This window comes from Orbicella franksi, chromosome 1 (genome assembly GCF_964199315.1).
Source record: "Orbicella franksi chromosome 1, jaOrbFran1.1, whole genome shotgun sequence".
NCBI classification, from domain to species: domain Eukaryota; kingdom Metazoa; phylum Cnidaria; class Anthozoa; order Scleractinia; family Merulinidae; genus Orbicella; species Orbicella franksi.
Genome location: NC_138145.1, coordinates 17,248,351 through 17,263,422, shown reverse-complemented (window position 1 = coordinate 17,263,422; position 15,072 = coordinate 17,248,351). Strand labels below are relative to the sequence as shown.

The following is a 15,072-nucleotide window of genomic DNA, read 5'->3' as shown; positions in this document are numbered from 1 at the left end:
CTCCTGATTTACTCAATGTCACTACAACGCATGCTTAAAGCGTAATTGCCAGAGTCGCGTCGAAAACCAACTAAACGGCTGATTATTTGGCATTTTCACGATCTCACCGCAACTAAGCTGCAGTGGTAGATACAGTCTATGGGAACACAGTATCGAGAGGAAACGCAAAGAAACCGAAAAAAATCTTGACATTTCAAATCATTCTTTAGTCTGGAAAGTCTTATTTGGGTAATTCCTTCTGTACGATCAGCCGCTGGCCTTCGAGCCGGAGGACTCTAGGCTCGGAATTGCTTGAAAGTTTTGTTTCTAGGAAAAACTGGTCCTTCAAAGTTCACCTTTCTTTTTGTCACCAAAAAAGTACATTAAAGAATACAGAAATTGTTCTCAAAAACTTCCGTGAGGTTGCGGCTTTTTGTCACCAAAAAAAGAACATTCAACAATACGGAAAATTTACACAAAGACTGCCTTTTTTAGGCTTCAGGCCCGCTCCATGCGCGCTGCCTCCTTGCAAAACACAAAAAAGAGGTGAGGCAACTTTAGAAATTTTTTCATGTCTTTCAGTGAACGCGTAAGAAGTAAGGAGGGTTATTTAAACAAGAAGAAGATGGCCATCTTTTTGCTATTTACCTGGATAATATTAGCCTTGGTGTCAAAATTGCCAGGTAATGTGATACTTTTAGACGTGGCTAATTAATTAAAGAAGGTGCAGACAGATTCTGCGAGTCAAAAACTGATCAAAATGCTATGTGACCTAGGTTTTATTGCCGGTTGCAAAATTGCTCAAGAGCATTAAATGAAACTCTCATTTCCGAACTTGAACTTTAGAGGTATGAATTTGCGTTTAAAAATAGTTTGTCCAACTTTGTACGTCATTAGGTCTTGGCGTTCAAAAGAACCATGCAAACATTGAATAACCTGGTATGGCAAATCGAGGCGTAACTAAGGAAAGAAGGTAATTAGAAGATAAAGTGTGCAAACAGCCGAGTAGCACACCAGGCCGGAGCTTATCCGGTTTCTGTAGCATGAAGCGACTAGGAGTATTTCTACTCCCCCTTGGATGGGATGCTAGTCCATCGCATGGTTACCCCCAGCATTAAGTTCGCCGGTGCCCATTTATACACCCGGGTGGAGAGAGGCTCAGTGAGAGTAAAGTGTCTTGCCCAAGAACAAAACACAACGTCCCCCGCCAGGGCTCAAACCCGGACCGCTCGATCCTGAGACGAGCGCACTAACCATGAGGTCACCATGCCTCCCACAAGGAAGGTAATTAATGGGCATTTATTGCTTAGAAGCGCAAGAGGAAAATGTGCGCATGGGAAAATTTCTCCAAGCTTGTAATACGGTCGAACGCCTTTGATACGGACACCCAAAGGAGCACTAAGTTAACTGTCCTCTTATAGAGCGGTCCGTATAATGGAGGTGTCCGTAAGGAGGGGGTTGACCCTAGACCTAACATATTTTGTAAGAAAGTATCTGCAGCTGAATGTCGAATTAAACCATTTAAAAAAAAACCTCTTTTACAACAATTTGAACATAAACTTTAATCAATTGTTTCTTTTAGAAGTTCGAGCAGAGACAAATAGCACAACCCATGAAAAATTTAAAGAGGTCCAAGTTGCAATCTTTAGCAACGAGTCTTTCAGTTTGGAGTACACCAGATTCCCGATTGGCGTAAAATTAAGCAAGAAAATTTACGTCCAGGTAGAAGGTAAGACACTGTTTCTTTATTGATCAGTTATAAACAGAAGAAATAACAGGCACTGTCCAGTAAATGTAATTAGGACTAAGTGTATAAAGCGGTACATTGTAGGATTGTTAACGTTGAGGGGACATGTTAGTAAACCAACTATTTGTTTGTTTGTTTTTATTTTGTTTTAGCAACCAAGGACGACCACGTAGTTATTCCCAAGAAATGTCACGTGAATGCAGTCAAAAACGGCACTTCTAAGGGGTTTACGCTGATTGATAACCAGTAAGTGAAATAACAGCTGATAGAAACTTTCACAGATAGCGTCAGAAAGAAATCCCATACTGGCTGAATTAATAATCTTTAGAATTACTTATTCGTTATTTTCGGAACTGCACAAAGGTTGAGTCGTCTCCAAGGTAAACAGCTCAATCTGACGGTAAATGGATTACCCATAAATAGTACAACAACCTACAAGTACTTGGGTGTCCATTTAGATCCTACATTGAGTTTTGAAACCCATTTCAACAAAACCTAAAAGAAAGCGGCCGGGAGAGTCACTCTACTGCGGAAAATTCGTTCTTCCATTACTTGTGCAGCTGCATAAAGCATTTACAGGGCTATGATTATGCCTGTTTTTACCTATTGTAGTCTAATCACACTAAGCTATTCAAATATGCGCAGGCAACTAATTCGCAACCTCGAACATCGTGGACTAAGCTGCATTTCCTCAGGACTGCAAAACAAGACTGACATTCGTATTCCATCAGTTGACAGTTATTTGAAAAGAAAAGTCTGTCTGTATGTTTTTGATTGTCTAATTGGAAATGTATGTACGCCTTTTAAGAACTATTTTACAAGGGTAAGTCACAATGTCAACACAAGAAATAGATTTTCCTCGATCGAACTGCCGAAAATGAACTTGGAGTTTGGCCGTCGGAGTTTTTCGTTTTTAGGGGCTTCAATTTTTAACAGTTTACCGGCAGACATAAGAACTCTGAACTCTAGGCTTTTATTTAGGCAAAAGGCCAACGAACATTTTTACTTGTAATTTTTAATCGTGAGTTTTTATATGTTTTCCAATGTACGTAGTTTTGCCTTTTTAACTTTTTACCTTTTTTGAATTTTTAAATTTTTAAATCTTACAGGACTCCTTTGATAACAGTACTTTATAGTACTGATGGGTTAATCCTGTCTAAAGATTCGTTTATTATTATTATTATTATTATTATTATTATTATTATTATTATTATTATTATTATTACTGACTGACTGACTGAATGAATGAATGAGAGACGGACGGAGAGACCTACGGACGAGCGGACGGACGGACGGAACCAGTGTGAGTGAGTGACTGACAAACAGACAGACAGACAGACAGGTGGACTAGGATTGCATGTACTGTTAATTTAATGATTGATTTCTAGAGATTTATTGAACGAGATTCGTTATGTTTAGACAGATATTGTTCAGTCTAGCTCATCCCCATTTAGGCAGCCCATAGAGGGGTACCATCCATACACGCATAATAACGATGATAATAATAATAAGAATAATAATAATAATAATAATATATTTGGATATCAGTAGAAACGAGCAAAAAACACTCGTCTGATGAGTGACAGTAAAGCGATGAACTAAAATATGAAGCTGAAGGCTCTTTAAAGTGTCAAGTAGTTGCTGGTTTTCTAAACGTTTTGGGCTTGGCCCTTCTTCAGCAGATGAAAAGTCGATAATGTTATTATCAAAGAGGCATAAAAAATGGTGAAAGTATTTCATTAAACTCCGGACCCATGCAGCGGTCTGATTTCGAGAAGTATTGAACGGGACATACTGCCCGCGTTAGATCAAGGCAATGCTAATTGCTTACCTGTGATGTTTGGAATAGTGACAGTGTCTTACTATTGAGAAAACCTAGCAATAGTGCTAATCGTTTATGCCAGGGAAACCGGCTTGAACAAATTCTTGGCGCAAAATTCAGGCAGTAATTGACATGTAAATTCTGCCGTTCACAGAAAAACACGGGCGTTCAGTCCAAAACTCTGCTCACTCCAGAATGATATCACAATAGGAAGTTGGCGTTGGGACAATTTCTGTACACTGTTACACAAACCGGCTAATGTAATGATATTACATTATATTACAATATCCAACTGGCAATCTTGACAAGATTCATTTTCTATGGGTGACTAGTCCCACTGATACGGTATACCTCTGCCTCTGAAGTAGCAAATGTTTAGGCTATGGATCAATCGAGCTGTAGACTAAGCCAATGGGGACAAATTCATGTCAATGATAAACAATAACCTGAAAATTAACCTAGATGAATTTTTCCAGTTGTGCGGTAGCTGATGCTGAGGACTTTGACTATCTACCAACAAACAACAAAGCCGTACGGTTCAAATTCACCATTGGCCAGTTGTCCGGTTCTGAAAATCAAGTTCTCTACCTTCACTGTAAGATGACAACGTGCCAGAGGGACGAGGTACTGAAGATGAGGAAGTTCAACTGTCGCACCCAAAGTCAGTACTGTCCACACCAAAAAGACAGTGACATAACAATAGGGCCCTTTATACAGGTGCAGCTAGTTGAACTGCGACAGACCAGAAAGACTCTGAAAATCAAGAACAGTGAGTATGAGAAATTGTGTGGACTGGAGAGATACGCTTCATGCCGAATTGACGTGGCTATTTTAAAAAATTTAAGAAATTTCTTACCTTTTCAAGTTAAGGTTTTCACTGAAAAAACATTATATACTACCAGGAGTTTCCTTCTCCTTAATCCCGAATATCTTGTGCAAACTGTCCATGGAGTTATGTAGGCGAGACTGGCCGATGCTTTTAAACTAGAACAAAAGAATACACTAGGAATATGAAGTCTTGTCCCAGACGTTCCAACATCGCTAAACATGCTTGATCTTCAAATCACTCTATTGACTGTAAAATATTCTCACAGGACAAGGGTTATCTCTGTATGGCACACCACTCCTAGTCGATAAATCATGCAGATAACAATTCAAGACCGCTCTCCAATCAGTACTCTATTCTTTTCAAAAAGAACAATTAGTTTATTGACACTTGTTTTTCCATTTTAATTTTTGTATATATTTGCAGTGCCGGATCCAGACTTTGAGCTAAGGGGGGTGCCCGGTTTTGTTTCACTTGCCCCCGCCGGCTTTTCTTCCTTCTGTCATTTCTTCTTTTTTTACCCAAAATAAGGGGGGGGGGGCTGCGCCCCTCCCCTAGATCCGCCACTGATTTGTAGTTGTCATTTTGTTTTCCATTTTTATCCATCGATGGCTGTAGTGTTAGGGGGATTTTGATTAAATAACTTAGGAATTATAAAAGCGATCTTTAGCGTTTTGAAAAGAGTTTTCTTTTGTTTTGATTAGCTTTAGGCAAGCTTGTTCAAAAAGAAATTACTCAGTGTTTGCTTAAGATGAATATGTAATCGCGTTAAAAAAGTGCCTATTCAAGTTAATTGTAGTTCACGCTGTTCAAACAAACATTTTACAAAAAGTCGGTAAACTTTAATCTTTGCGTAGGTAAATTGATGTAAGTTTCCTGTACAGCTTTGCAGGCTGAACAAGCTGCCTGTACACAGCTTTCAAGGCTGAAAATACAAATCTAAGCTGCCCTAACACAGCTTTTTAGGCTGAGACTACAAATAGCAGGTGTATATGCGAAACTAGCTTTGTTAAGGTCGCCATTCGTCAGCTGAATTTATCTAGGCTTCAAGCTGGCTTTACTCATCATGCAGCTGACTTTATTCAGCCTTCTTTCAATTGTACCTAGGATGATGCAATCTTGTTTCTCACTAGCAGTAGTGCTCTATCATTGTAATACGATTTACATCTACGATTTACGTCGAGGTTGAAGAGAGAACAATAAACGCGTGAAGTTCAAGTTCTCTGAGTGTCCTTATTTCCAGCTGTAGCAGATCCGACGGTACTTTGGAACCCATGACAAGTTCCTCTTCCGCAGCAAGCGAGTTGCTCTGAGCTAATTCCCGAGTCAAGTTGATTTCATAGAGTCAAGCACACAAGTTTCCAGCCAGTTAGGCCCCTCAACGCCCGTCTTTCCCAGTTTAGAGTTCAGAGCGGAAAAAACTCGTTGTCACAGTAGTCTGACAGCCGAAAGCTCCAAAGTTTTAACTTTATATAGCCAGTGAACTTTTTTATAAATCTAAAAAAAAAAACAAAAATTAGAAAAAAAGATAAAATGTATGCCTATAAACGAACAGATATTTCCTTTCTCCCCAGCTGACACACTCTGTTACCACCAGTCCATGAAAATGTACACGATAACTCTTTTTCGATTTTTAAGTAAAAAAGAGCGTGGTAACTTTAAAAATATATCACGTTATGCTCTTTTCGTGTACATTTCGGGTAAGGTCGAGCTATGACGTCACATACAGTGGCAACGTTGTCACGATTCAGATCTATGAATGCGTGGTCGATCGGTTGAGATTCGACTGTAGTTTCTTCAACACAAAGTTCAAATATGTCCAAGTGTTTGATTTTCACGTGCATTGTGCTGTCAAGTTGGACAGGTAATTCTTTAATTTACTGACTCTTTTAAAGGTTTCAATAGCTTTTCTCCAAGCCAAAACTTAGGTGCCAGTGCGGGATCTTTATGTCACAACTGCACGCAAATGAGACTTAAGTTAATACTCTCAGATAATTCAAACATTTAGGTTGACTGTTAGAAGACTAGAATTTGCCTAAGGATAATTTAAAAGAAGAAGCGTCTCGACGTTTGAGTAAACTTTTCACGGTGAACCTTGGCTAATCTAATAACTTGGAGAAATCATATAAAAAATGAACATGATGAATTTATCATTTGTGTCATCTGCGTATCAGCGAATGAAGATAAAGCGAAATTTTGGCTTATTTCGCTGTACGGAATCACCCTGGGGTAGTGAAACACTGTATCCCTGGGCTAAACCATATCGCTGCCTGGCTCGAAACTAATCACTAAAGGACTTGCATTTTCATTGAAGAGCTTCCTCAACTAACACAACGAAAGATGGCCCATTATAAACCATTAAGCTAAAATGATCCTCGCATTTTTTTTCCATTTAACGGTAGGCTTAATGCTATTTTACTTGAAACTTAGCTAAATTTTTACATTGCCAAATTAAATGTTTTGTCTTGTTGAAATGGCATAAGTTTTAATTGGTTTAATTATTTTACTAATTATTTTGTTCTGATTTGTAATCGACATTTGTCCACGAATGAGCCGGTTTTCTGTGAATCTGAGAGTCACTAGAGCGTGAATGACAGCTGTCACTTTGCAAAATTTCGTTGAAATGTTGGATTTCAGTCAAAAGAGTCTCCACGAACGAACACAAGGTCGTTTAATTTAATTTTACACACAAAAATAATTAGTCTCAACAGATGTTTATAGTATTATTTGCTTCTGATCTCAACTAATTTTCTTTTTAGGAGAGAACAAAGCAGTCCATGGAGATGTTCAGATGGGAATCTTCAGCAACGCTTCATTCAACCAGTCGTTCAAGTACGACGGTTATCCAGCTAATCCCATTCATCTTGACATGAATACAAACGTTTACGTCGAGGTAAAAGGTAGGAAAGGTATTTTTCCTAATAGAAACCCTTAAAATCACCCAAAAGGCTTTCAAATTCATCCCCTCTATGATCAAGATATAATCTGCTGGTTTATTTTCATATCTTTTGATAACTTTACCGTGACTGTGGTGTTTCAATAGTGGTTTTATTAAACTTGTTTCAGCTACCGACAATGACCGAGTAGTCGTTCCCAAGGAGTGTCATATCAGTCCGTACAAGAACTGCACAGATCACGGCCCGTCGCTGGCGTTTCTATTGATCAACAGTTAGTAAGTGAAGCCACTCACTAGCGATACAGGGCGTTGCCCCACGTCCCATCTTACGCGATGATTTAATTGTTTCGGTCCGTTGGATCGCAGATAGATAGGTCCTTATTTAAATCCCGGTCTGAGACCTCGTGTGGTGCTCTTGAACAGCACATTACCCTCACAGTGCCTCTCCCCACCCAAATAAATATGGTTACCGAAGCATTTTTGGGAATGGGATTGAGGAAGTGACCTGCGATGACACAAAATCTCCTTCAGGGAATAGCTATATGCTAAGTCGCTTCATGCAAAAGAATGCAAAGTAAACGGGCGCCAGCATCGATGACTCACCTCCTTTCATCATTTACAATAGGACTGACAAGGACTTTACCTACTTATCTTCACTTATTTATTGTAAATAAAGTTCCCGCTCTGAGTAACGAAGGAAAACTGGACTGAGAGGGGGAGCCCCATCTAGGCCTCGTCTCCAATCCCCTTGCTCCAGTCCAGGCACTCTTATTCAATTTGGACGAATGAATGTGGATTAAAAGCCAAATAAAAATAGATTTTTTTTTTTTTGATTAGACAAGGAGCGATTGTTTGCGGCCTGTTTTCAGGTGCATAAATACATCAGGTAATTTTGCCCTTCGTGAATTTTTCAGCTGCCCGGTCACCCTTGAAAGCAACTATCTTCCCACCCACGTGGGCGACGCCGTCGCCATAAGATTCAAGTTCAACCTAAGACAATATTTTGGGCTGTTCGAGCAGTTCCTTTATCTGCATTGCACAATGACAACTTGTCGAAGAAAGGAGCTGCCCTATCCAGATGTGTTCAACTGCAGAACACAAGCACAGCACTGCCCATACCAAGAGGAAACTGACATCACAGCTGGTCCCTTTGTGGTGTGGCCAGTGGGTTTTAAGCGGGATCGAAAGAACCTGGAGAGAAAAGGTAATACACGCGATAAACTAGTAAGATAGGATGTATTAAATCAGAACGGGTTTGGCTGTTCAGGGAGGCCATTCTGATAATGGACCACAGGATGGCATTGATGGAGTTGATAGAAGTCATAAAACTGAAATATATTTTCCAGCCCCCTTACCCTCCCTAGTCCTTCCCCCGTTTTTGCCCCGTTCCTCCATGCAACCTTTTTTCGCCAAAAAAAGTTTTGAACCACATGATACGCTTCCTTTAATAAATTTATATCAGGATAATTAACAATTAGACCCGTAGCCCGCAAGGGCTACGGGTCAATATTGACCCGTGGCCCTTGAGGGCGAAAGGTTTAATTGTTTTAGTATCACCCAACTAGTCGGACAGAAAAGGCAATAATAAAGTTAGCAAATGCAACTTGAAAAAAATATTTATTTGGGAATAATGCGAAAGAAAGCGTCGCGCTCCATTTCGCCAATTTCGCTACCCGAGGACTATTACTAATAGTCCTCCAGTAGCGTAGCCAATTAAAATGCAGGATTTGCATTAGTCCACTAGTTGGGTGATACTAATAGTTGATATCTGTAGAGTTTTGTAAGAGAAACAACAGTCCCGCGCTCTCAGCCCCTAATAATTTTGGTTGTTTTGTCCTTAATTGAAACTTATACTGGCATCAAAAATTCTGAAACATCAATTTAAAACAAAAGTTATGGGTATCGGTCAATTTATAGCAAAAGCCACGAAACGGAGAACGTTTTAGGCGTCAGTGCAACATCATCCAGACGGAAAGATCAAAGTGGTACAGTGTGATTGTAGTTCTAATCTAGCGCAACTTTAATTCCATTTTTAGCAAAGCCATCCGAACGCACAGAGCAAGAAGCTGCAGCACTCTCAAATAAAGACAGTAATCAAGGTAAATGCAAACACTCCCAGGCACTGACATACATCAGACTCTTCGCTAATATCTCAAATATCCGTTCATTGGAATCATACGCGGAACTCGTTGGATATAGTTACATTTCCTCGGTAGCAGAATAATAATCACTCTAGCCAATCACAAAGGGAACACACAAATACAGTGAACCAATCAAGACTCAAAGTGATTACATGTAGCTGACGCAAAGCGCGGGAAGACGTGTGCGAGCGAGTCATAATTGGTTTTGGTTTTACGTCTGATTGGATGGAAAAGTGGCGCGAGTTTTTCAAGCAAATAATGTAACGTAGTTGATGTAAAACCCATTACTTTTCGACACTCAAATGAATACTACTCTAACGGTAATACCTACAGAATAAGTGTAAGCAGCCTCATTCCCCTTTTCAATGTTGGAAAATGGTAAAATGCAAACTTGTGTTAGATGGGGAGGGGCAAAATGCGCAAAGAATGAATTTTTCCGACCCTTGTGACCAAGGCTGTAGGTGGGGTGGAAAGTAGAAATACTCCAACTAGCTTAAATGCTAGGGAAACAGGAGATCAGCGCCGGGCTGATGGGCCACTAAGCTCAAACGTAGGCTTTGCCTTACCTTGATCCTTTGCTTTTGTAGAACTGAACTTCAACCCATGTCTTGTTAGCATAAGCCAGTCTGGCTTAACATAAGGCAGCCTGGCTTATCTTTCTTTACCTTTCTTTCACAGTGTGCCTGAACTTCCTTCACATCACGTTTGCATCGACTGCTTCCTTTGCCCTTGGTGTGATGACGATCTTGTTAATACTCCTTCTGAAGTGGTACAAGGAAAGAAACAAGCAAACCGAAATGGAGGTGCAGGTGTGAAACGGCTGAGACGCCGGACGCGAACCAATAGGTTTCAGAATTCGCCATTGTGCCTTTGATTACATTTTCCGTGTTAAACAATTTGAAACTGTTATTTCTAAATCACGCTATTGACGAGCTATTGTAATTTCCATACTTTCAAGCTATTGAGTAGTTGTTTAATTGTTTCAGTATTAAGCTATTGATTACATCACTGACGAGATCCAAAGTGTACTAAGCTATTGAGTAGCTGTTTAATTGTTTTAATATTAAGCTATCGATTAAATCACTAAGATATCCAATGAGTACTAAGCTATTGAGTAGCTGTTTAATTGTTTCAGTATTAAGATATTGATTAAATCACTGACGATATCCTAAGCTATTGAGTAGCTATTCAATTATTGGTAATTATTTTCATTATTGTAGCTAATTTATTTCAGCTATTTTTTTTTATTACTATTATTATAGTTTACTAAGCTATTGAGTAGCTATTAAATTATAGGTAATTATTTTTATTAATTATTGTAGCTATTTTATTTCAGCTATTTTTTTAATTATCATTAGTTTACTAAGCTATTGAGTAGCTATTAAATTGTTTCAGTATTAAGCTATTGATAACATCACTGACGATATTCAATGTGTACTAAGCTATTGAGTAGCTATTCAATTATTACCTATCGATCATTGATCATCAGTGTCATTGTCCACTAATCCAATGTGGTGTAAGCTATTGAGTAGCTGTTATCATTGCACAAGTGATTAGGAAACTAATATCATTGTATTGAGCTATTGAGTAGCTTATATCTTTCCCTCAAACTTTTGAGGAGCCATTATCATTGTATAAGCTAGCTATTGAGTGGTAATCATTAGTTGAGAATCCACTTTTATGAAGCTACTTGTGCTGACGCTGCGGACAATAATTGATTATTACAACAATTTTCAAGATATGTCATTTATGAAAACCCTTTTAAAGGATCAGTAATTAACGATGTGATCAGTTAGAGCTGTTAGGTGTTACTTCTTACTGTGTGCTACCGTGGAAATAAAAGTCATTGACTTAAAAAAATTCTCTTTCGTCGTCATTTCTCTACTCGGCAAAAGATCGATCGCCAGCAAGATTCTGTCTTCGTTCTCTGTCAAATGTGAGATTTTGATCAAAAAATTTGAAAACGTTGCATTGCCCGCCACAAAAACACTGAAGTTTATAATTCGATAGTCGCGCATTTGTGAGTGGCACCACGTGAAACAACGCATTTTACCGAGAACCCTGAACATATTTCTAAGCACTTCACTTTTTTAACTTGATCAAACTCCTCTTAACAAACATGTAATTTCAGTCGCACAGTACAATTTACAGTGCAGCGCGCCTTAACGTAGGCTCGATTTCCAGCCGTTTTGGGAGTGCAGTTATTTATCCTCCTCCCAACGAGGAGTGGTGCGGGGCAAGGAACGCGGGCTCACTAAACGGCTGGAAATCGAGCCTAGCCTTAGCTTAGCCTGTGGCCAGTTAACAAATTTTCCTACAAGTTAGTCAATCAGGATGCACGATAAAGGGGTTTGTTCAGTGGAACACCAAGACTTGGCCCATGCTGTTAGCTGAAGTGGCCGAAAAAATTGCGTTTTCAGTCTGTTCCAAAACGAGTGTTTGGTCGATTCGTCGAAATTCCTTGTAATCAGGAGCTCTGCTTGTAATGGATCCTTTTCGCCAGGGCCTTTCTGGGGACATACTTGCAAGAGCCTACAATGGGTCCAAAACCTGAACAAAGGAGTTTCGAAGATCATCCCGTACGGAGACTAGTCTTTTACACTTTCCCCTTCTTGCGAGGAACATTATGAGAGGGAGGGAGGGCTATGCGAGAGTTAAGACCTGACATTTTTTGAGTTCAATAGGGAGAAGGAATGAAACTTTTTCAACCCCTCGGGCGTTTTATTTTCACCCCACGTCACGCTCTTAGATCTACAACTACGTGCTAACAACAAGACGTCTTTAACTTTCATTGGAAGAAATGATTCAGAGATTTTGAAAAGTGTTACTACCCTTCCCATTAGACCGCGACAACCACGATTTGCCGCCTTCAGTGTACTTTTTTTGATGTCACGAGCCTTTTTCAAACCAATCACGTGATATATCTAAAACAAACTGATTGGTTTAAACCAAACAAGCGACATAAAACGATACTCTGAAAGCGGAAAAAAAAATTCGCGGGCGTGGTGGTCTACTGGGAGGAGTATATAGTACAGTATGGGGATAAGCCTCGCGTAAGTTCTTTCAAAGCCATAACCTATAACAATCTGCTATCAGACTCTCAGTCTCTTCCGCAAAAAAATAGGCAAAGGGATCGTCGTAAAAGCTCTATTCAACCCAGAAAGGCGGCCATTAAGTTAGACGACACAATACACTGCTTAGCATGACCACTGGCTGACTCGACTATTAGCAAACTGATAATCTGAGAGGCTAGATAGAGCCATCAAGAAGCACGCGAATTTAGTTGAAACACTTGCAAATGTTTCAAATTACGATCATAGCAACTAGTAAAAACTTGTCAACACTCCCAGCTTTCCCCCTTTCCAATGTGGAAAATTGTGTGTCAATTCAGGAGTGTTTTGTCACCGGGGGTGATGATTTCAAATTAGGTAACTCAGGGATAACTTCGCCCAAACTTTGTCCGAGCACTGTGCATTTGCTGCTTACTAAACGGACTGTTCATAATTGGTTGTAATCGTCCGTCATGGCGTCATCTTCTACTTTCTATTTTAGAGGAAATTCGGTTTTAAGCTTTTTTCTATTAAAATAACACTCAATGAGGTATATTTCTGCCAAAGCAGTCACGACACACGTCAAACTGTCAAAAAAACAATGCCTTTTTTATAAATTTACTTGGAATTGTTCAAAATGCACTCTTCTTGGCCAATTTATATTCTAAAAGTAACTTTTGGGATCATAAGACACGATTTCATCAGTTTGCCAACAGTTTATGTGTTATGACGTCATTTTGACGTAAAACGTACGTCTTTGAATCATTCTATTTTAAACGGCAACTATAGAAGACATCATTATATTATAATCGCACTCGTCCAGACTAGATAAAATGTCTTTGCCGTCAACATTCGTTTGCATGACAACAATGAAAACGGTCTGAATTAAGCAGTCTATTGCTGAGCTCTTTTAAATCTAAATATGCTTCTGGCCAATTAGTAACAAAAGGCATTTTGACTATTTTAAAAGTACAGTTCACCCCCGCTATTTCGAAATCTCAGGGGAAACGAAAACTTGTAGTTCGAAATAGTCGATAGTAAATGACATATTAAAGCAAATCCAAAGGGAAAAGGTATGAGTTCGAATAAAACGGAGAATTCAAAAAAACCGAGTTCGAATTAGCGGGGTCCAACTAGATGCGCTGCATGGTTTCAATGCCACTTTACTTTTAAAACGGAAAAGAAAAACACTCAAAATGTCCGGCAGTCAGAAGCGGAAAAAATGCTTGTTTGGTATGAATTTCCGAAGTTAAGTGTCCCATCCAATGTTGCTAAGAATTACTCATAGCTTAGTAAACGACACTTGTGCTCAGTTCTGAACTACACGGTGAATAACTCATAGGCATAATAATAAAGTAACTCATGTAAGCTCGCTTTAAAAAGGATTCGTGCTTACTTCATTGACTCAGCAAGTTGAAAAGTGTGCTAAGAGGTCTTCGGTACTCGTGGGAAAGATTGAAAATATAACAAACGGTATTTGGCGTGTAATTAGGATAAACTAAATCCCATAAAGCAGAATAAATGGCCCCCAGTCAAGAGTAGTCATATTTCCAGCTGAAACAAACAAAAGATGACGAAAAAAGAAAAACCGTCGTTGATCTCTCTCCACTTCTCATTGAAAACTCTTGAAACCCGCCAACTCGATGACGTAAAACGCTAACCTCGATGCCCTGACACACAATTTGGGAGGCAAGAATTTCCAAACAAAAGAGCGTAGGAGATTGATCAAATCACAGCTGGAATTAATAAGGCAATAATCGGCCTAACATTTGAACCGTATAATTATCAATGGCCTTCATGGGCATAGAGCGATACAAAGTCCTTGATGCGAATTTAATAATTTTGTTTGTAATCGCCTTGGGCGTCAAAACAGTCAAAAGGAACTTGTTTCCGAGTGACCCTGTCACAAAAGAAAACCGCCCTTTGCGGAGAAAAAGAATTCCATTCTTAGTGGTTTGCCATCTCTGATCACAAAACGTAACATCGTGTATTGTTTTTAAACAGAGTGTGTGACGTTCAAGTGTCTTATGCTAATAACTTGGATATCTGGCATACTTCTCGCACAAACCGAATGTATCGACTAAGCGAATTGTAATGCAAACGATTCCGCTCAACGCGACAGTGATTTTCGACGGCTTGTCAAAATGTCTATCGCTTTGTTTCGTTGGTTAACAACGCAGAGAAAAAGACGTCAGGAGACAAACTGCTGCTTGGTGTACTGAATCGAATCACTATGGGAGAGAGAACACCACGACGGAACAACAATATCGTGTTATCCGCACAACAGCTCGACCATAACGCGAGCAAAGCTCGTAACCTTAACAAGAGAGCGGGCAATCGCTTGAGGCTCCGAAAGGGCAGCATTGATGGACACCAATCCACTAATCTGCACTCGCTTAACTACGAGATGCGTCGCCTTAAGCACGAGTTGAGAGAGATCACGCAAACGTCGGGCACCTTAGAAAACAGCGAAACAATAACAGAGCGAACAATGCCGGGCAAAGCAGGCGCTGACTCAACAAGAAGAAAAAGTCCAAAAGAGTTGCGTCTTTAAAAAATAGTGATAACTACAACGGCTTAGGTTTAGCTGGAAATGCGCTCACAGCTTCGA

General features: G+C 39.6%; 1 protein-coding gene and 1 pseudogene across 1 annotated transcript; both read left to right on the top strand.

The window, feature by feature from the left end:
* Positions 1 to 7,140: 7,140 nt before the first annotated feature.
* Positions 7,141 to 10,579, top strand: LOC145493847 (uncharacterized). Its single transcript, XM_081473328.1, has 3 exons — positions 7,141 to 8,474; positions 9,307 to 9,369; positions 10,090 to 10,579. Exons 1-3 carry the CDS (start codon positions 8,312 to 8,314, stop codon positions 10,224 to 10,226), a joined length of 363 nt encoding a protein of 120 aa, XP_081329454.1. The 5' UTR covers positions 7,141 to 8,311; the 3' UTR covers positions 10,227 to 10,579.
* A 2,102-nt stretch (positions 10,580 to 12,681) lies between these two features.
* The window catches only part of LOC145493838 (uncharacterized), a 3,946-nt pseudogene continuing 1,555 nt past the window's right edge, over positions 12,682 to 15,072 (top strand).